Below are 22,402 nucleotides of genomic sequence, written 5' to 3'. Positions count from 1 at the left end.
TGTCATCGTTTGGGCTTCTGTGTGATCGCTCACCGTGGATTAATACGTTCATTTATTTTCAGATCTGAATTAAAATGCAAAATTTATAAAGTTCAGTTTTATTTTTTGGCCTTTTTTGGACAGTGTAGAAACATTTCCTATACATCCTGCACACGTAATGCGCTATAACCACATTCCTAATGCCTCATAATCCCTGTGAAAATCCTGGACAGATGCTTTTACTGTACTTAGATCATAGACATGTTATAATGCATTATACCTGTAACACAGGCTCTACATTACACACCGTGGTACAGATACTATATCAGAGCATTTGTAATAATGCATCATACAGTAGCTTTAGCATCTACATCCATAACACTTCTAGTGATATAAACTAATAAAGCTTTATGAAGTCATATATGTAAGCCTTATAAAGTGTTATGGATGTATTATATCTATAATACATTATAAACATATTCCTAACGCATTATGAATACAGTAATGGAGTATGTTATATTTTCCTGTAGTACAGCTACTTTACTGAACCTGTGCATTATTTATAAAGCAACATTACCATTATAATGCCATACACATAGACTTTATTAAGTGTAAAACTCTTACAGACATTTATAGCGGTTCATATCAGAGACTACAATACATTATGTTGGTTTATAATGCATAATCAGCAGTATGTTGTAATGAATTATAGCATATAGTGTATAGTTCAGTTACTACACTAAGTTTGTTATAATGATGATATTTATCCTGACATTAGGAAGTCATGTGCTCAGGCTTTATAAAGTCTTATGTATATTCACAGTGTAAATATAGTTTACTGACTGTGAGCATTTGTACAGGTATTAGATGTTCTATAGGAGTATATAACTCATTATGACACATTATGAATGTGTAGGATCTGTGCTTATGTAAGCTCACCCGTATCATGAGGACAGCTTTCCTAATGTCACGCACGCCGTCATAGACCAGACGCGAAGCATCAATGAACTCATTCTCCTCGAAGGGTTGAGGAGGGCTGGTGCTCAGAGCTTCAATGGCCACCTCCACCTGCTCGGCGAAGCGGGGCATCACTGCAGAGAGAGAGAGAGAGAGAGAGAGAGAGAGAGAGAGAGAGAGAGAGAGAGAGAGAGAGAGAGAGAGAGAGAGAAAGAGAGAGAGAGAGAGAGAGAGAGAGAGAGAGAGAGAGAGAGTGAGAAAGGGAGAGAGAGAGAGAGAGAGAGTGAGAGAGAGATCGATAGAGCTAATACTCGCCTTTGTGTGATGATCTAGCTCTACTAGATTCGTATATATCTCTCTCTCATAGATATATCCTCTATATGCCCTCTTCTCTCTCTCTCTCCTCTCTCGCCTTTCTACTCTCTCTCTCCGCCCTCCCTCCCTCACTCCCTCTCTCTCTCCCTCGTCGCCCCTCTCTCTCTTCTCTTCGCTCTCTCTCTCCTCTCTCCTTTCTCTTCCTCTCTTTTTCCCTCTCTTCTCTCTCTCTCTGCTCGCTCTCTCTCCTCTCTCTCTCTCTCCTCTCTCCCTTCTACGCGCTCCTTCCCTCTCCTCTCTCCCTCTTCTTTCTTCCCCTCTCTCTCTCTCTCTCCTCTCTCTCCCTCTCTCTCTCTCCCATTTCTCGTCCCTCTCTCCCTTTGTTTCTCCCTCTATTTTTCTCTCTCTTCCCTTCTCTCTCACTCTCTCTCTCTCTCTCCTTTTCTCTCTTCTTGTTCATTGAAGAGAGAGAGAACAGAAGAGGGAGAGAAATCTAGTGAGCTTAACTCTAATGTGTGTTCACTTCAGTGTTCAGTGTTTGATCAAACAGAAAAATGGAGAACGAAAGAGAAATGTCGTATTTTTTTTCTCCGACGTGTTTGTTCAGTTTTACTCCTAATCTGTTCACAGACACACAGAGCAACTCTTTTATTCCCTTTCTTTTTTCCTCTCTTTCTTTAAATAGTGGCTTTATACAGTGTGTAAGGCGTGCACTATATCCTCCATACACACGCTCTATAACAGCACACGGTAAGGACCTGGTGAACTCCAGACGAGTGTACGGTGTGTTCTGGGGGACAAACAGACATGTCACATTCCTCATACGTCGATATCACATAAACGACTCGAGTACAGAGACGTAAGTGTGACTTTAAATGTCAGAGCAAAGGAGACATGTTTGTGTTGTTGTACACAGACTCGTCTCTACACTAATGTGTGCTTTAACATCGTTGTGTTCTTTATAAACGAGCTCTCTGAGACCGAGTCTGAGGATGGATCATCACCGAGCCGCGTGGAGATGACGAATGTGTGTGTGTGTGTGTGTGTGTGTGTGTGTGTGTGTGTGTGTGTGTGTGTGTGTGTGTGTGTGTGTGTTTCCTTCGTTTGACGTCTGTTTTCACACGTCTCTTATACGTCTCTATCCTGACAGCATAAACACTTGTACAAAGCGGAGGATAAAAAATCTACAGCCGGTGCAATTTAGCCGGAGTAAAATCACCAGACTAGAAAAAGCTGTAGATGAGGCGAGAGCGGAGTATTATGGGAGCCGGTTGATGGAGTTTAGCGGTCCAGCGATGTCAGGCTCGTCGTCGTTACACCTTAGCGACGTGTTAAAGAGACGACGTTTCTATAGCGACAACTCGTTCACACGAGCTGGTACAGATCCTGTACGTACGTCTCCGGAGGTGGAGTCTCCGAGTGCAAGGAGTCTCCAGTGTCAAGCCCTCGAAGGTCGTCGCATGGCTCGCTCGCTCACATCCTGATTATTTTAGTCCTTATTTATCTCGTTCAGAAGCGATCGGTGACGTGTTAATGTAAGAGTCATTATTTTGGCCTGCACTCGTTTATTTCCCCTATGGATTGCGAGAGAACGAAGTGAAGCAGTTGTTTTTTTTTTGTTTTTTTTTTTTGCCTGAAGCTGGTGTTGAGATGGTGACTCGAGCGTCATGTTCGCTGCTCGTTAGATTGTAATAAGCTCTGATAATATCATTTTTCATACTTTTCTGCTGTATAGTGACACGGTGTGTGTCGGAGACCCTTCAGTGTGTGAAATCCGGCTAGGAGCACCAATTAGAACGAGAGAGAGAGAGAGAGAGAGAGAGAGAGAGAGACTTCTGAAAACAAAAAACTTTTTAAAAGAATGTGTGTGTGTGTGTGTGTGTGTGTGTGTGTGTGTGTGTGTGTGTGTGTGTATGTGTGTGTGTGCATTTTCAGCATCAGTTAGCTTGAGATTGATCATTATTGACTCGAGGCTAAACCTCATCATTGCCCTGTCAATCACAGCAGCTCTAGCCAATCACGGGGCACTGAGCATTTCTACTATTATAATGATGATGATGGTGACAATGATGATGGTGATGATGGTGATGATGATGATGATGATGATGGTGATGATGATGCACCACTCCATCAGTGGTTTGGACATGATGTTATAGTGACATAGAGAGAGAGAGAGAGAGAGAGAGAGAGAGAGAGAGAGAGAGAGAGAGAGAGAGAGACAGAGGGACATTGAGAGAGAGAGAGAGAGAGAGAGAGAGAGAGAGAGAGAAAGAGAGAGAGAGAAACAGAAAGACAGAGGGACATAGAGAGAGAGAGAGAGAGACAGAGAGAGACAGAGAGAGAGAGAGACAGAGAGACACAGAGAAAGAGAGACGGAGACAGAGAGAGACAGAGAAAGAGAGAGAAAGAAACGGAGACAAAGAGAGATACTTATGAAAGTAATTATGTCAATAAACAAAGAAAATAAGATGTTAAGTAATAAATAAATAATAGACATACTGATATATGGAAAAATAAACAGATGTAAGTTACATTTTCTTTTCCACTTGTTAGTCATAAATATTATATTATATTATATTATATTATTCATTCATTCATCTTCTACCGCTTATCCGAACTTCTCGGGTCACGGGGAGCATCTTCTGTAAAGTTACAGAACATCTATGAAACGTATAACAGCTAGAAATACTGTACCTATAAACTCTCATTCTCTCACCAGTTTTTCTTTTTCCTTTATTATGAAACCACAAAGTAGGACAAGGATCGTCACCAAGCACTGAAACCGGAGACTTCTTCCTAAGTTTTAACTTAAACATTATTTTAAATCCTTAGAGACTTCATTCATTCAATAATTTTCTACCGCTTATCCGAACTTCTCGGGTCACGGGGAGCCTGTGCCTATCTCAGGCGTCATCGGGCATCGAGGCAGGATACACCCTGGACGGAGTGCCAACCCATCACAGGGCACACACACACTCTCACTCACTCACACACACACACACTCACTACAGACAATTTTTCAGAGATGCCAATCAACCTACCATGCATGTCTTTGGACCGGGGGAGGAAACCGGAGTACCCGGAGGAAACCCCCGAGGCACGGGGAGAACATGCAAACTCCACACACACAAGGCGGAGGCGGGAATCGAACCCCGACCCTGGAGGTGTGAGGCGAACGTGCTAACCACTAAGCCACCGTGCACCCCTATATTATATTATTTTATATAAGTATGTGGATAAAAAGTATGTATATAAGGAAGTAAATTAGGAAGCAGACACATGGGGGTCTGATGGAGGCTGTGAACAAGGAAGAAATGTAGAATGTAAATAAAGCCGGACGTGTGAGACGTGTACAGAGTAAATGATGTCTCAGTGTGTCACTGTTGAGCAGACGCAGTACGTATCGGCATCCTAGTGTGTGATCTTTGTTTTACTGTAAAAAAATCACACACACACACACACACACACACACACACACACACACACACACACACACACACACACACACACACACTAAGACTGTCAGCATCACAGCAGCTCTGCTCTCATTCTTCCAGCCACTCAGCAGTCGATTTCAAACAATAACAGTGTTGCGTGAGACACAAACACTACATCACAAGGCAGCTGGGGCTTTTTTTATTTCCTTTTTCTTTACTTCAGCACTGCAGCTGAGATAAAAGCCGTTTCCTCTCATCAGCGAGCGGCTCTGATGGAGTGTAATTTTAAGGCACTGGATCCACAGCGGGAGTGAAATCTCCGTGTTCTCTGTGACGGCGGCCTGTCTGGGGTTCGCCATGGTGTCCATCACAGACTAAATTACTGATGTCCACAAACTGACAATGGACAGTAAAAGCTGTCCTTGGGAAAAAAAACTGATGAAAGATGAATCAGCATTAGAAAAAAAACAAAAAAGCAACAGGTGGCACCTGAAGTCTCTCCGTCACACCGACTTCCTGTCTGGCTTTTGACATTTTCTTTCACTCCTTTTACAAAAAACCTGTCCAGTTCTTTTTAGAGAGCTTTTTTTGTGTCAAGGCAGAAAAAAATGGCTCCATAATCATAATTTAGTTTTTTTTTTCTCTTTCTTCCAACGAATCTCCATTATAATACAACACAACGCTGAGCCATGGCCCGACGTCACAGAGACACCAAATTTGGTAAATAGGAGCAGAATCTTCTCCACTATCTAATTACCACATGTCACTTCTACCAGCATGACAGCAGCTCTGTACTTGAGGGTGACACAGGAGTGGATTTTCAAACCTCTCCCTTCCCGCTCCCCCCAAAAAATTGCCGTCCCTTCCCAATCCCGAAAAAAAAAAAAAAAAAAAATGGGGAAAATCTCGTCCCGTCCCAATCCCAGAAGAATGACTCCCATTCCCTTCCACTCCCGTGTTTTTTTGTCCGAGATCTGTTAGTTACAGTAAAGATGTCATTCATTTAACCAGCCATACTAAAGCAAACAGATTATATTTTTATTTATATAAAAGGTATATTTGTGTATTCCCGGTCCCGCCCACTCCTGCTGACATTTTTTCCTGTCACGTGATTAATAGTGAATTTGTTTCCCATCCCGCGGGAATCCCGAAAAAAATGTCAGCCTCTACTCTGTAATGTAGCTTTATATATTTGTGACTTGGACCTTTAAACTCTCCAGTGGAATAAACGTTAAAGGGTTTAAGGATCCTACAGCAGAAGCTTTCCAAATCAGTTCCACACCCTCAGAAAGACTGGTTGGTTATCCATAACAAACATCTGGACACATCACATGGATAGGGTCCATAATTCATAAATAAATAGATAGATAGATAGATAGATAGATAGATAGATAGATAGATAGATAGATAGATAGATAGATAGATAGATAGATAGATAGATAGACGAGAAGAACAGAAAGAAAAAAAGAAGCTTCCAGATTTCACTGCTTGAGATTTCAGTTGAATTCTGAGAGTCATCACTATTCAGTGAGTGTCGTCTCTGCTCCTAGAAAACCTGCATCTTCTCACAAAGGGCCAGTTACTCAGTTACCCAGTTACTCAGTTACCCGGTTACTCGGTTACCCGGTTACTCAGTTACCCGGTTATCCAGTTACTCAGTTAATCAGTCACCCAGTTAATCAGTTACTCAGTTACCCAGTTACTCAGTTACCCAGTTACTCAGTCACCCAGGTTACTCGGTTACCCGGTTACTCAGTTACCCAATTAATCAGTTACTCAGTTACCCAGGTTACTCGGTTACCCGGTTACTCAGTTACCCAATTAATCAGTTACTCAGTTATCCAGTTACTCAGTTACCCAGTTACTCAGTTACCCAATTACCCAGTTACTCAGTTACCCAGGTTACTCGGTTACTCGGTTACCCGGTTATCCAGTTACTCAGTTACCCAGTTACTCAGTTACCCAATTACCCAGTTACTCAGTTACCCAGGTTACTCGGTTACTCGGTTATCCAGTTACTCAGTTAATCAGTTACTCCGTTACCCAGTTACCCAGGTTACTCAGTTACCCGGTTATGCAGTTACTCAGTTAATCAGTTACCTAGTTACCCAGTTAATCAGTTACCCAGTAAATCAGTTACTCAGTTACCCAGTTACTCAGTTACCCAGTTACTTAGTTATTCAGTTACCCAGTTACTCAGTTACCCAGTTACTCAGTTACCCAGTTCCTTTACCAGTTCTAAACAAGCTACTGTGTGGACGTGAGTCCAGCTTGTCCGTGCCTACACATGTCACGGTGAGATGATGAAGTGTTTCTCAGTGCAGTGCAGCAGAAGGAGCATCTCACCGGTTTCAGACAGCAGCTTGATGGACTCCAGGACTCTCTCAGTGTAGACGCCCGGCTCATAGTTCTCCATCTCGGCGTTGATGATATGGACCACGCGAGCGGCACGACCTCTGATCGCCCCCGCTGTCCTGTCCAGCGTGTCCACATCCCCCTCCTGCAGAGCGATTACACACTTGTTCACATCCTCCAGGATGTGGTTCTCTAAAAGCACAGGGGGAAAACAAATAAGTTAGAAGTAGGAGAATCTGTCTGTCTATCTATCTATCTATCTATCTATCTATCTATCTATCTATCTATCTATCTATCTATCTATCTATCTATCTATCTATCTATCTGTCTCTCTGTCTGTCTGTCTGTCTCTCTGTCTGTCTCTCTGTCTGTCTGCCTGTCTGTCTCTCTGTCCGTCTGCCTGTCTCTCTGTCTGTCTGTCTTTTTTGGTAAATCTATTAGGATTCACCAAAACCAAGACAGAGAGAGACAGAGCCATGGTTACTGATAACAGAGAGATTACAAGCATAAAAGAAACTAGACTAAAATACACACAAAGCTCGAATGTGTTCATAAAATAAAACATGAGCAACGCAACAAGACTCCATTTTATCGTGGAGTTCATTATCAGGAGCAGAAGATATGTCTTTAAATATTGCTGTGTGTAGCTTTAAACAGTTAATGTCAAAGAAAAAGGTATAAAAAAAGCTTTCATTTCATCATCCGAGCTGCACGCCGACGTGGAGCTGTTTAGAGATTAATATAGAAAAGTAGAAAACTAAACGAGTTAAAGCTGAAAATTCTTTATTCCTCATTTAATGTTTTTTATTTGTTGAAATGATCATCGCTTTATGATTTAAACTGATTTGAACAGTCACCATGTTCTTAGCTGCTGCTTTGCTGTTTATTACCTTCATCTTAAAAAATAGTAAATAAATAAATAAATAAATAAATAAATCCATCCCACAGATTCAGGACAGAGAGTTTGTGTATCTCAGACATCACCAGAAGAAAGGTAGCACTGGTTAAAAAAACCGTAAACCCGAGCCGTGTTACTTTACCTGACACAGACAGGAAGTCATCGACAGAGGTGATGTCATCCACAGCCTCGGTCAGGATGCGCACCTGCTTCTCCCATTGGTCTTTAAACACGTCCATGTTGTCTTGAGCCACTTTACTCTGGGGACGAGCCGCCAGCGTCAGGGCAGCGTTGATCACCTGGATGAAGGATGGAACCAATGAGCATGGTCCTGAGCAGTGACCTAGACTCTAACAAACGGTGTGTGTGTGTGTGTGTGTGTGTGTGTGTGTGTGTGTGTTAATGTCTTCCTACATCATCGATCAGTGTGGTCACGCAGCCGTAAATATTCTTCAACATAAGAGTAATGTAACAAATATGTAATAATGTTTAGTTTGTCATCATCATCATCATCATCATCATCATCATCATCATCATCATAATTGCCACTACTTCCTAGTTTTCTGACTTTGCTGTCATCTTATTGGTTGATTAGATGAGTGCCATAGCAATGCTCATGTCCTTTGATCTTTAGTGATTAAATCTCATGACCAAACAGTTCTTTTATGATGAGTGATTTCTGTCACTCTAAATCCACCATCCAAGCTTGAGCAAGAAGCCACCATTTGGAACTCAGATACAGGAACAGGAAGTGCAGGTAACAGAATGCAGGAGGCTTCGTTGTCTTACTGACCCTCAATACACCTCTGCTCTGTCTTCAGTCAGCTCCATCACATGTCCATCTGCTCTTCTGAGATCATCAGTCACCAACTTCTCAACAGACTGGGTGCTCTGAGGGATCTCTGAGGGATCCTGAGGGATCTCTGAGGGATCCTCAAACAGACACGTATGTACAGTACATCCTCTGAACTTTCACAACGACCTCTGATGAAGTGACGAACTTCTCGTTCAGTCACAGAGCCGAGGACGATCCACACGGACAAGTGGTAGAACCCAACAGTCCTGGATTGTGGATGTTTATCTCGTGTCTGTGGAGGTTTCTTTCATGTTCTTCAGTTTCCTACCAGTAACACAGTGGTGGGTGAACTGGTGGCTCTAAATTGTGTGAGCACCTTCTTCCTTGGTGACTGTGACCCTGAGTGGGATTAAACACTGACTGAAAGTCAATGAGTGGAATTAAAATGTATAATAATAATAATAATTACTGGGAACAAGAAAACATTAAAAATGTAAATAAATAAATGAATAAATAAATAATTAAATGTTTTATTTCTAAAATTATATTTTTTTATTCTATTATTTTTTTTCTTTTTTAAATATTTAATATTTGGCAAACTATTTCTATTTTGCATAAACTGGTTAATTTATTCATTTTAATGTAACTTGATTGGATTTTGTTGTATTTCCTTTAAATACTAACCTCGCTCCTAAAACCCCCAAATTTTCTTCACATTGAGCTTCATAAAGTTTCACTTAAACGGGTTTTTTTTGTATACTAAAGAATAACTAGATTTGTAAAGTTCGTCGCGACAAACTTTGATGTCGGCTTTGACGAAGCAAGTATTCGAAGAGGCCGGTGTTTTTTGGTGGCGGGTGGACATAAGGATCAGTGTTACGTTTGGAGGCAAGTCGACAGAAAGCTATTGTGCCAAAACATTCGGAGGCAAGTGGAGACGAGCATGTGACATCATCAGAATACCCGTGAGGGAGTTCCCCTCGTTGTTCTGAGTGTTTTGATACGTCACATGTCCATGTTGTAAAACGTTTTTTGATTTTGCATATATTGTGGGTGGGGCTGCGGGACAACCGAAAGACCAGTCGGTACACCGATTTAAACCTTTGTCCAGAGTCTCACCCTAAAGGAGCTGGCCGAGTTTGGTGTAGAGAGTTCGAAAGCTTGCCGAGTTATAAACCTCCAAAGTTTATAATGGGAGTCTATGGGGAAAAAAGTCCACTTTGAGACCTGGCTCCGGAAGTACCGGTACTCGGATCGCTTAGAAAAGTAATAGCAACAAACTTCAGACCAGGTTCTACAACATATCCGTATTTGGTGCATGTGGCTCGAAAGCTCTAGAAGGAGTTACTCTTGATAAATTTTTGTCTAAGTTTAAACAGGAATGTTGGCTTCTACAAAGCGACACAATGATCTGGATTCATTAATTATTTCTGCAAAATAGTTATAGAGGAAAGTTGATATAAAAAAAGTTCTTTTTTATGTTTAAATGTAATTTCTGAACCTGTCACACATGCTCATCTCCACTGTGTGTACAGTAAAATGACCCCTTTGGTCACATTGCTGATGTTTTTCCTGTGTTTTAGTCACTCTGGATAATTTACCTGCTAATAATTGAATAACTTCCCAAATTTAACAGCAGTTCACGGAGATGAACAAAGAATTCTCTAATCAAATTTCCACCGATTATCTTCTAATCCTTGCTGTAATAGGAATGTCGTGTCGCCCCCTTCGTGCTAACATGATTATTAATCATTATTAGAACAAGCTGTGTTACTGAGATCACCTGTGAACATTGATTAAGGAGTCTGTAATAAAAACAACCCAGACTCGGTTTCCAGTCGTCCGTGAACTAGGAAACACCAACGTATCCGTTCACATAGCTTTCCTGAAGGAAAGAAAACGTTACAGGACCCGAGGACATGTGTCACCTTCCTTCGTCCGCGCCCGTTCCTTCGGATCGTCGATCCGTCTGGAGTGTCGTTCCGTGGAAGCTCTGCCGTTCTTCCTTTACCCCGTCGCTATGAGAACCGGGGGTTACTGATACAGAACAGAGGCGTGTGAGTAAAGAGCAGACACGACACGATGCTGTCACTCTGAAGCTGGCCGGCGGTGACGTGATGGAGTGTGTTTCCTTTTCATGCCTTCTTTTTTGAATAAGCGAGTAATTTCCGCAGCTTTTGTCCTCATGAATTTCTATATGATTGACTGCTGTTTTTTTATGAGGAATCTAGAAGATTACAGTAAATGACTAGCAAAGAAATGAAGAGCCTGAGTGAGAATCCATCATGTTGATAAAAAGCCTTTTTTCCCCCTTGTCTACAGATCTGTTATTCTGCCCATGACCACGAAATATATATATAGTGTATATATGTATCAGTGTTCTTCTTCTTCTTCTTCTTCTTCTTGTTATTTGACTTTTAAATAATTAATCAAAGAAAGGTTTTTTTTTATCTGATGCTAAATCGTTGTGTACAGTATGTACAGTATATGATAACATGTTTATATACTTGCCTCCGATGACATCTCTGTTCCAAAGGCTATTAAATATTCACTAATCACAGAAATTATAGCTGCTTTATCCACCTACGCACCTGATGATGTACCTTAGAGACTACTGACTGACACTTCGGAATTTTGTCACATCTGGTTTTTCGTTATGGATCTAAACACATCTGGATGTTTGTAAAGCTGCTTTGAGACGACGTGATCTGTTGCGAACGGTTTATAAAGGACTCGTACCTGAGGACACAGACTGTCGATCTGTGTAGCGGCCATGCGCACCAGCTTCACGCCTTCCTCGTTGTTGGAGATGGAACATGCCAGATTAGCTACCTGTATGAGAGAGAGAGAGAGAGAGAGAGAGAGAGAGAGAGAGAGAGAGAGAGAGAGAGTTAGTGAGGTTAGTGAGATATTGGGTCACCAGTAAAGGCTTGTTAAATCACCACATGAACAACGAGGCAGTCTTGCCATTTAGTTGCATAAATCCTGCTGACCTGCTAAATCTCACACACACATACACACACACACACACACATACACACACACACACACACACACACACACACACACACACACACACACATACACACACACACACACACACAAAATTTCTCGTCCTCTTGCTGTTCGTGTCGTCAGTCTTCAGCTATCAGCACAGTGTGCGCTGCTCGGGGATTTTATGCCTGACTTGTAAAGGCAATGTCAGGGCAAAATATGTACAGAGGTTTAGAGCGCGTTGAAGTGTTAGATTAGTATTTGTTATTTTTCTGCATGAAGAACGTGGATTCTGACGACCCGTCCCACATCCCATCACCGTCACCTCGAACAACCCTTTTTTTCCTTTTCTAAATGTCCGCGCAGCGTTAACGAGGATCCGGACCTGACTCGCCGCTGTCTTTTGTGTAGGAGGCGACAGCTACACGAGCTACTTGTAAGTTGCCATCGTGAAACACAATTACCTCCGAAATGTCATCGGGTGCACGGAGAGAGGCCTAATTGGAGCCCATTTGGTAAGTCAGTGGTGATTAGCTGGCCGTGCTGAGGTGAGGCAGAAGAGTCATCCTCATTAGGGCTGAATATTCAGGACCATCACGGCGACGTGTGGCAGCATGCGGCAGCCGTTTGATCCAAACGCACATCTCTGGGTGTAATTAAAGTAGCAGATGGCCAGGCTAAAACAGAACGCCATGTCGCCTAATTTTCAGGCAGAACATGATCGACAGGGACCCTGCAACCCGCTACCTGTGCCGTGTCACGCTCACTTATCGACACTGTACACATCACGACTTCACTTACTATTCTAATAACTGCTGTAACTGTGAAGAATCGTTTCTTACTTTAACCGTACAGCTAACATGGAATCAGTGAACTCCACATACGTTAGAATTTGAATATGCTAATTCTGCTCGTTAATGCTAATTCTTGACTATTTGGTTACAAAAGCACTAAAGTCCCGGCTGTTCTCGGGCCCAAGCTGTCTTTGAGTCCGGGTTGTGATTTCACTAAATATTTCAGACAAATCGCAAATCACCTTCCGCCTGAGACCCTTCATGCTAATCGAGTGGGCCTGCTAGCTAAGTTAAGGCAGAATTGTCATTGAATCATCTGCCTTCCAGGACGTACGGATGCAGAAGAAGTGAGTGAGGCTGAGAGAGACATGTGAGTGCATATCGTATACTAGACCACGCTAAAAGTGAGCGTCTGAGCCGTCTGTGCTGATGGAGAGCTCTCGTGGATAGCCTGGAGTTCTGGAACCTCCATCATGAGCAGGTAAATATTCATCTTCTACTGCAGGAGAAAACAAAACTGTCTCCTCTTGTATCCATAAACACTGATGATAGATTCATTCTCAGACCTCTGAGCACGAGCCAATCTGCGGCATCCAATCCAATCAAAATTACAGTACTTAAGGAACCTTCATAATTTTCTTTTCTTTTTCTTTACTTCCTGAATAGAGACCTTGTGCGATGCCAGCCGTTTTGCTGAACCCATCTGAATGATTTTATTGGCAAATAGAGCGAGTTTAACGTTGCACTAAAGAAGAAAATGAGCCTCAAAGAGTAAACTCACAACATGGTTTGATGTCTTTGGGGTTTTGCCATCTAACTATCGATTTTTTAAGCACAGATTCCAGTGGGGTTTATGATTATAGGTCGAATGTGTCCAGTCCGGTGGGATCTGAAATAGATCCGTGGTTTTCATTCCAACCGAGCAAAAGCCACTAAAGGGGGAGGACCGTCAGGTCCTACAAGAGACCTGTGGTTGAAGATAATTACAGCCTTCTGATTATGTCATCAATCCAGAAATCAGCTCAGATATGTTCAATCCACCATGAAGTGTTAATCAGACTTTTTTTTTTGCCTCTAATCAGCACACTTTTGACGTTACAGATGCTTTCCCCTGGGAATATCGCTTGGCTTTGACTCTAGCCGATGTTCAAAAGGAGAAGGTAAACGTGCCAAGCACCCACTAAGACATTTTTCTTCCATGGCAGGATTTCTAAGCAGTAGTACCTGGAGAATGAACTAGAAGATAGGAGAAGCTGTTTGCCTGACTGGTCTAGCCAATTGCCTGCCATGTCCCTGGATGGAGCTTAAATAAATCAGACTGACACCATGGCCAAGATGGAGGAGCGTGGCCCACTGGGGAAGTGCAAAAGCAGGGTGCTAAGTGCATCCATGCCAGAGCTACTCACAAATCCTTCCAGCAGAGTCTCACTGGTACCCAGCCTCAAGGTCCCAGCTGTAAACACACACAATCAGGCTCGTGTGTATACAGTATAACCCACCAGTGCAGAATGGACAGAGCTTTAAACACAGATGGGAGTCAGGAGCCCTGAAATATGGGCCTTACTGATTATTGCTGTGTCTGTGGTCGGGCAGGACATTTTATAGACAAACTAGACTTTGAATGCTTTTTATATCCAGGCCGCTTCAACAAAATTGCTTTCATAGCTTTTCTGAGACTAATGGGCCATACTTCTCAGGGCAATATTAATAATTCTGTTTTTAATTCAGACATGTACCTGAAATGTGCCTCCACTGTTTAGAAAATCCGTTTAATGGCAAACCATAAAAGCAAGACCAGCTAACTGAAATGTGATTATCTCTCATTCAGGTCTAAGTCTAGACAAAAGTTCTTCAGCGGTGCATCAAGTAAATAAATAAAAAAAAAACAAGAAATACAAAGTGCACTGTGACATCTGTGGCTCAAGAGCAGTGACGGAGGAGAAAATGACAACACTATGGGTTGCAAACTACTGCAACAAAGATGTGCACTTAATGATTGTGTAAGAGCTAAGAAAATCATTCATTCATTCATTCATTCATTAATTTTCTACCACTTATCCGAACTTCTCGGGTCACGGGGAGCCTGTGCCTATCTCAGGCGTCATCGGGCATCGAGGCAGGATACAGGACGGAGTGCCAACCCATCACAGGGCACACACACACTCTCTCATTCACTCACACACACACACTACGGACAATTTTCCAGAGATGCCAATCAACCTACCATGCATGTCTTTGGACCAGGGGAGGAAACCGGAGTACCCGTAGGAAAACCCCAAGGCACGGGGAGAACATGCAAACTCCACACACACAAGGCGGAGGCGGGAATCGAACCCCCGACCCTGGAGGTGTGAGGTGAACGTGCTAGCCACTAAGCCACAGTGCCTCCCCTAAGAAAATCATTGCATCTTAATGACTCTGTAGTTTATCTAAGTGGCAAACTTGTTAGTGGAAAAAACAAATTAATTAATAATAAATACTTTATTGATATGTTTGACCTACAGAAGGAAACCTGATTATTAAGATCCTCATGTAAAGCTGGTATCCAGTAATTAATAAAAAAAACTAAATGAACTAATCCAATTAAAAGCCTGAATCTAATTTCCTGCTGATGATCTAGTTCATGGAAACACAGCTCCAGGGTTCCTGAGTCAGGGTTCCTGTCTATCTAGATCTAGTTTCAGATCTTCTCTCCATCTCCATGGGGTTCTCCATGTAGTGTAAGCTCATGTTGAGCTGTAATATCCTGGTGTCCTACGTAACTGTGGAATACCATGGAAATGGTCTGGATTTTAAATGACCTTGAGCAAGATGAGACACTAACATAGAGGGTCTTAATAAAGCAGATCTCAAAGCTTCACTTCCACCGAACGGACCTTTCAACCTCGGACTATTCCGTCACGTCGTCCCGATGTCGATATGCATCCGCTCGTGTGACTGTCAGCATGCGTTGGCCTTTCACACTTCCTTTAAGTGACAATTCATTCCAGAGAACACGGAAGAGTGGAATCGATTCGCTCATTGCGTGGGATTTGTCTGAGGATTTGACTGTGGAACCTCACATCACTTGTCAGACTGGTGTTATTATTAGAGCCTACCTGCCCTCAGCGTCCCCTTTGGCAGAAAGAGAGAGAGAGAGATAGAGAGAGCTCTATAGCATGCTAATTGCCACTGGCTAGCATGCAGTCGGGTCACAGGGCTCTACTTTGAAGCCTGGCTAACTTCAGGTACAAGGACGTGTTTCAGCTTAATTCACCTTTGTTCTAAACCTCGAACTTTCAGGACCAAGTCTTGCTAATTGCTAGACATGGAAAGATTAGCATGAGCATAAAGGTTGTCAAGCAGGAGCTGTGGCTCTAATGAGGATGGCCGTGTGGCTCTGAGATGTTTAGTAAGAGTAAAGCATGTAAGTGACATGGAGAGCAGCCGTGCCGCGTATAACGCTTAAAGGATAAATTGTAGGGTTTTGACACAATCATGTAGCCAAGTAGAGTGTAATGTCCTAAAGATATCTAAAACCCTGGAGTCTTAATCATAATGACTCATCTGCCTGGTTCGTCAGATGACAACATGATTGCCTGGAAAACATAGATTTTGGCTTTGCAGCATAATTAAGTGCCCCCAAATAAAGCAGAAAGCAGAGTAGTGAGTCACACCCAAAAATAAATGAAGAACAAATGAAGAAAGAGATTATGAGATAAACCAGTGCTCATTACTTTGCTTTTCTTGTAAACAAATCAACTTTGTCTTGATTGCTGCTGATGCTGATGATGCTGCTGCTTACCATACTAAAGGTCAAAGGAGTAAAACAGAGGTACAGTATAAAAAACAATGCGGCTGAATTTGCACAAAACAAAAGGATAAAAATATGACATACTGGCGTACTTGATATAAACGTTATGCTCGACACGACATATACTGTGCTGCATCATTTTCTTTACGAGGCTCCTCAGATACGAACATCTCTAGAGTGTACTGTATGAAAGCCAAAGTCTTCGGCAAACCTCGGCTTGGCACATATAACACCAATAAATGAATGAATTCTAAATATGATTTATTGTCCAGTGTTGAGTGCTTCTGTCTGGGAGCAGGCAGTCACGGCTCGAATGAACACCCGCTGACTCATTTCTATCATATAAAACTTTAGTGACTCAAACACGCGACAGGGAAAGTGATTGAAAACAAGAGAAACCGTGCATAAAGGCGAGGCGGATAAAAAGAGAGGCTGCGATCCTTAACGGTGACATAACGACTGCTGTGTGATTGGTAAGATCAGTCATGGCACGTGAGTCCATATTCTCTGCTTAATTAAATACAAACATTTTCTATTCTAACACCGGCTAACAGCAGAGATACAAACAAACACCGGAGCGCCAGCTCTCGCTCTTCGGCTGATCGATGTTATTCGCATAACAATGGTGGTAACTAGCTGTGAGTTCACCAAGTGCTGGACCGCAGGAGATCTGGAAGCTTGATCCATTGTTCTTTGTGTGTCTCTACTGTACTGTACTATATATACAGAGATTTACGGTACGGTACCCATCAGGCAGATGGGAAAAAAACGTCTGACATCGATTTGTTTTGAATAAAAAGTAGAAATAAAAAACGCTTACGTGCGTACTTTAATTATTAATTATTTCTTTTTCATTTGAAAAGAATATTCATTCTGTGCAAGTTTCTTCAACAACACCATCCATTATGTTTGTGGAATATACAACTAGATAAAAAAGATGAGTTAGTAATAGAAGGAACTACACCAGGTTACGTATGTAACCCGGTTCCCTGAGAAGGGAACGAGACGCTGCATCAGTGCTGACGCTATGAGCATTCCCATAGCGTCAGCACTGACACAGCGTCGAGTTCCCTCGAAAGGGAACTCAGGGTATTCCGCCATGACTTTAATCCAGAACACCGGCAGAGTTTCTAACTTTCTAACGACGTCTGTTTCGTGCTCATTTTTGCCAATCTGTGGGTTAAATTTGAGCAAACACAATATACACGTACACCAAGCACTGTTAAACATGACAAAGTACCGGTGAACAGAGAGAAGAGCGATACACACCTTCTCTCTCCACCAAAGCTACAACACCACTGCCGCTCGCAGCCGCTCAGCTCCAGACGTCACCTAAACCCGGCCACGATATCATGATATTTTGCGCATGCGCGGTATTGGTGCGGCTTTAGGTGACGTCTCTCAGCTCCCGGTTAACCTCTCGTCCATGGAAAGTCGCACAAACCCGGGAGAAATACACCACAGTAAATAAAATGGAAATAATTTAATGTTCCTTGGGCGGCCCGCTACCATTTGGTTCACGGATAATCAGGTGGAATAGGAAGTTAAAATATGCAAAGTATCTTTAAAATAAAACTTGCTACCCTACATATATATTTAACTCTTATAAGTTCTGGAGAAAGACGGTGGTGCCGTGACCCAATTCAGCCGACATATCAAACGTTTGCTGGGATCGCCACAAGGCCTGTGGCAGAAAATGGACCAGAGGTTGTTATTTTTTATCTATCACACTCACAAGTGCTTCAAATCCATGCAGTTTTTACACTGCTGATGTCTGGTACACTGCCATGCTGTTTGCCTGGACGAGTCTGGCTTTCAGATGAGGATTTGATAACGATGATGAACAGTGAAGTCAAAAAACATTGCACAAGTGTGAATTTCATCATCAGAACATTTCATCCTTTCAGAACTGAGGGTCAAAAGTATAACCAGATCTTTTGTGGACCTCAGAATAAAGACCTGGCTGTCTTTCATTACTGTTCTCACAAGGTGTGTGTGTGTGTGTGTGTGTGTGTGTGTGTGTGTGTGTTCTAATAAAAGAGAAGCTCTGACCTATCGTTTAGGAATTAATGCTTTAGAAGTACATCATGCGGTCCACAGAATATTCCGGACTTAGTAATAAATAAATAAATAAATAAGTACATACAGTAAGTACAGATGTGAAGGTGTTTTTAGACAGTCACAGTGAAGATATACTCACCTCGTCCACTCCCATCCTCCTACATATATGTCGGTGCTTCTCGCTCACCTCTAACCTTCTTACAACCTATTCCTTTTGAGTGATGACTCTTTACTGAGGCGATGATTCATTCACACTTCACCTACAGCACAACAGACCGATGATGAATTGCTGGTGAGAACAAGCATCTATATTGTTCTTCATCACATGTCACAGAATCTGTCCATCCCATGTACTGCCATGATGATCTAATTGATCCCACAGGATCAGAACATAAACTGGATCCCTTCTGAAACTGTTTAGAGACTTTAAACCGGTTAGCACCAGATTTATTGCCACCCTTTGATCATTAATCATGAAATGCACCAGGATGCATCAGTTGATCGGATGGTGTACTGATCACAGGTTTATATTTATATGGAACACGGTACTGGGCTGATGCTGGTTACCAGTACAGTACCAGTGCATCACTAATATGGATACTAACTTTTACCCATTGTCTTGAAGGTGTTTGCCACACAGCTCCTTCTCAGTCCAAGCCTTCTGTTGCCGATGATGGATGTAGCACTATTCGGTAAAGTACAGGAAAGCTACCAGATCCATTAGCGCTGACATTTATACACGGTTACGCTCGGCTTTCTCTTTCTTCTCCCTGTCAAGTACATATATGTACACGCCCGACTCATTACTCCTCGTGTGTAGGACACCACACCATCAACCTCTAACACCGCTGCGTGCAGGAGCACTGAAAGAACATATTAAGCTAACGTCAGGCCCGTCGAACCGACTGGGGTATAATATATTGATCAGTCTTATATATTGAACACTCAAGGCTTCGTGAGTGAATAAATGTGAAAGCATCTTCCTCAATCTGTCTCTGCCTGCAGCAGCTGCTACCTCCAGTTGAAGCCTTTCGATCTTCTGAATAGTGATGTGGCTCAGCACACGCCGCTTCTCCTCTTTATTTATGAACTCGGCAGATCGTTTGAGCCGGAAAGTCTGGCTGCTTCGTCCCACATGAACAGAGTGCTTGAACAAAGTGAGAGAATAAAATCTGATCATGCAGCGCAGGAAACGTCCAGAACCATCAAGGAGCCTGTGAGTGGAAAGGTGATACCTGGAGGGACTTGATGTTAATTAAAGAAAGTAGAATTCAGCTTTGTGGTGCATCCATATCACACATGATCTCCTAACTTCTAAAATGATAAGGAAACTAGGGGGCACGGTGGCTTAGTGGTTAGCACGTTCGCCTCACACCTCCAGGGTTGGGGGTTCGATTCCCACCTCCGCCTTGTGTGTGTGGAGTTTGCATGTTCTCCCCGTGCCTCGGGGGTTTCCTCCGGGTACTCCGGTTTCCTCCCCCGGTCCAAAGACATGCATGGTAGGTTGACTGGCATCTCTGGAAAATTGTCCGTAGTGTGTGTGTGTGTGTGTGAATGAGAGTGTGTGTGTGCCCTGTGATGGGTTGGCACTCCGTCCAGGGTGTATCCTGCCTCGATGCCCGATGACGCCTGAGATAGGCACAGGCTCCCCGTGACCCGAGAAGTTCGAATAAGCGGTAGAAGATGAATGAATGAATGTAAGGAAGCTTATCAGGAACATCTAAAGGTAAATATTATGCACAGAGCAACCTTGTAGAAGCCTTACTTATTCCATAGAACCTTCAAGAAACTCCTCCTCATCCTCCTCCTTCTTCTTCTTCTTCTTCTTGTTTTTCTTCTTCTTCTTTTAGAAATCGGACTACAATGTATAAATATCTCCTTTTTAATGGCGAGTGCTTTCTGGCTGGAAATCAGAAATATTCTCAAATTGACTGTCACCATCAGAACCGAATTCCACATCTCTCTCCCCTTCCTCCTCCAGCTCATTATCCTATTATCCGTCTTGTAAAGCCTGGATCCCGGGTCCTCGTATCGCTGAGCCTTTTTTTCATATTTGCCGGATTTTCTTTGACACGGTGTATAAGATTTGAGAAGGTACACAGTCTGATGTGGAGATGTGAAGTCTACTAGAACAGGAGCATGAAATCCTTCAGACGCTGGTGTAATAATATTGTTTGTGTTTTAAAGAAAGACGGAACCGGATGACGGCTCGCGAGGCGTTTTCCGACGCTTAAATCGTCAGTGTGACTTTTTTTAGTCTTCGTAGTGTTTGAACGTCTCGCTCCGGGACACTGCCATGCCACTAGAGTTTTATCTAATTAGCCTAATACGTGGACAGATAGAACATTCGTCACAGTTCACCAATTAACTCCACCCCTGCAGGCACATGCTCTATAGCCGTTTTTCATCCACGGCCTAATAATAGCTACCACTTAATTTTCCTGATAGCTATAATTAAAGAATTTAGATGTTTATTGTCAAAAATGGGGTGCAGGCAGGGCGCCGGAGTCTGTAATTTTCTCCATTAGTGCTTCTCTGTTTTGGATGTTTTTGACATCAATTATATCAGTGTGATTTTGTCCGTGGTTAGAAAATATTGAGAAATCCATCCATCCATCCATCCATCCATCCATCCATCCATCCATCTATATCTTCATTTACCATGGAGATTGATGGTTTGTGTATGTTGAGAAAAAAAGGAGGAAAGAAAAAGTGATGCAGCGTAAAATGTAACGATGAAGTGAAAAACGTAAACATTGGGTTATTGTTGTCATATTAGAATAAAATGGTACATTTCCTTCCTTCAGTCCATCCATCCATCCATCCATCCATCGATCCATTCATCTATCCATCCATCCATTCATCTATCCATCCATCTATCCATCCATTCATCCATCTATATCTTTAGTTACCACTGAGATCAAAGGTTTGTGTATGTTGAGAAAAAAAAGAAGGAAAGAATATTAAAAATTGGAAAAGATTATTAATTATTATTTAATAAAAGATAATTATTTTTTTATTTTTTTATTTTTTTATTTTTTTGCAAAAAGAAATAGAATAAAGATGATTATTTCTAACTGCTCTTCTAAGACCTCTAAACTGTAATTAAAATCGAGTGTTTGACTAAATTATAATCTGGGGGGCATTTACTTCTGCTCGTTATCGATAGTGCTGCTGTTAAATCTCTGGAATATCGCTGTGTCTTAACAGAAAGGTGAACTCAACACTAAGATGTTGTTGTTGTTGTTGTTGGAAAAAAATAACCCACTTCCATCTAATCACACATCACCCCCCCCCCCCCCCCAAGCCTTAGGGGGTATAAACCTTTGCACTCTGCTACCATTCTGAGGATTTACTGTGCACACTAAGGTCTCTAATATTGGGATGTATGCAGTGTGCGTGCAGTTTTGTGGTGTTTATTCAAGAATATTAGACCCTTAGCTCATGGAGTTCTTTGTGGGCGGGGCTCTGGGGTATTACGCCCAATCAGATGCTCCGGTTAGCATTCTTATGTTTCCTGATCTTAAAATAAAATAAAAAATAAAAAAGAGAGATATATAATAAACCTCTTAATAAAAGAAGGACACTTGAGTCTACATTAATAATAGATATGATGTACATTATGCTGAAGTGAAGCTATAAAAAAAACATTAATCTGCTTTTCCTTTTAAGTCGTAAAGAGCAGGTTTATCAGAATAAACAGAAAAACTGTATCTATGGCCACAATGCTGAAACCCTGCCTTACAAAATTCATCATGATGCTGCTGGGTATAAATTCTAAGGATGGCATTAAACAGATGTATAACGGGGTGAAAGGATTTATGGTGAGGGATGGAGGGATGGAGGGATGGAGGTTCACCGTTTCTGGACACTTTAAACTCATAAAGAGGTTTTAATGCTGTTTTATTTTCCACTTGCTGACTTTCGGATCCGCTGCTTAAGAGCCGGCGTTTTAAAACGTATCCACACGACGATTCCCTCCTGGTTTTGACTCTCGTTTATGTACAAAATGAAAATGGCATA

At 42.2% G+C, this 22,402-nt stretch overlaps 1 protein-coding gene across 1 annotated transcript in view; it reads right to left on the bottom strand.

Annotated features, from left to right (window-relative positions):
* LOC113649958 (catenin (cadherin-associated protein), alpha 2) overlaps positions 1-22,402 on the bottom strand; it is a 61,990-nt gene that overhangs the window by 13,628 nt on the left and 25,960 nt on the right. The window contains exons 2-5 of the mRNA XM_047816550.1: positions 11,477-11,569; positions 8,084-8,240; positions 7,035-7,235; positions 919-1,070 (exon numbers count right to left, since the gene is read on the bottom strand). Coding sequence (XP_047672506.1) covers positions 919-1,070; positions 7,035-7,235; positions 8,084-8,240; positions 11,477-11,569 — 603 coding nt within the window. The remainder of the gene's footprint in view (positions 1-918; positions 1,071-7,034; positions 7,236-8,083; positions 8,241-11,476; positions 11,570-22,402) is intronic.

The sequence above is a fragment of the Tachysurus fulvidraco genome, chromosome 7 (genome assembly GCF_022655615.1).
Source record: "Tachysurus fulvidraco isolate hzauxx_2018 chromosome 7, HZAU_PFXX_2.0, whole genome shotgun sequence".
NCBI lineage: Eukaryota > Metazoa > Chordata > Actinopteri > Siluriformes > Bagridae > Tachysurus > Tachysurus fulvidraco.
This window is presented reverse-complemented; position numbering and strand designations above follow the sequence as displayed.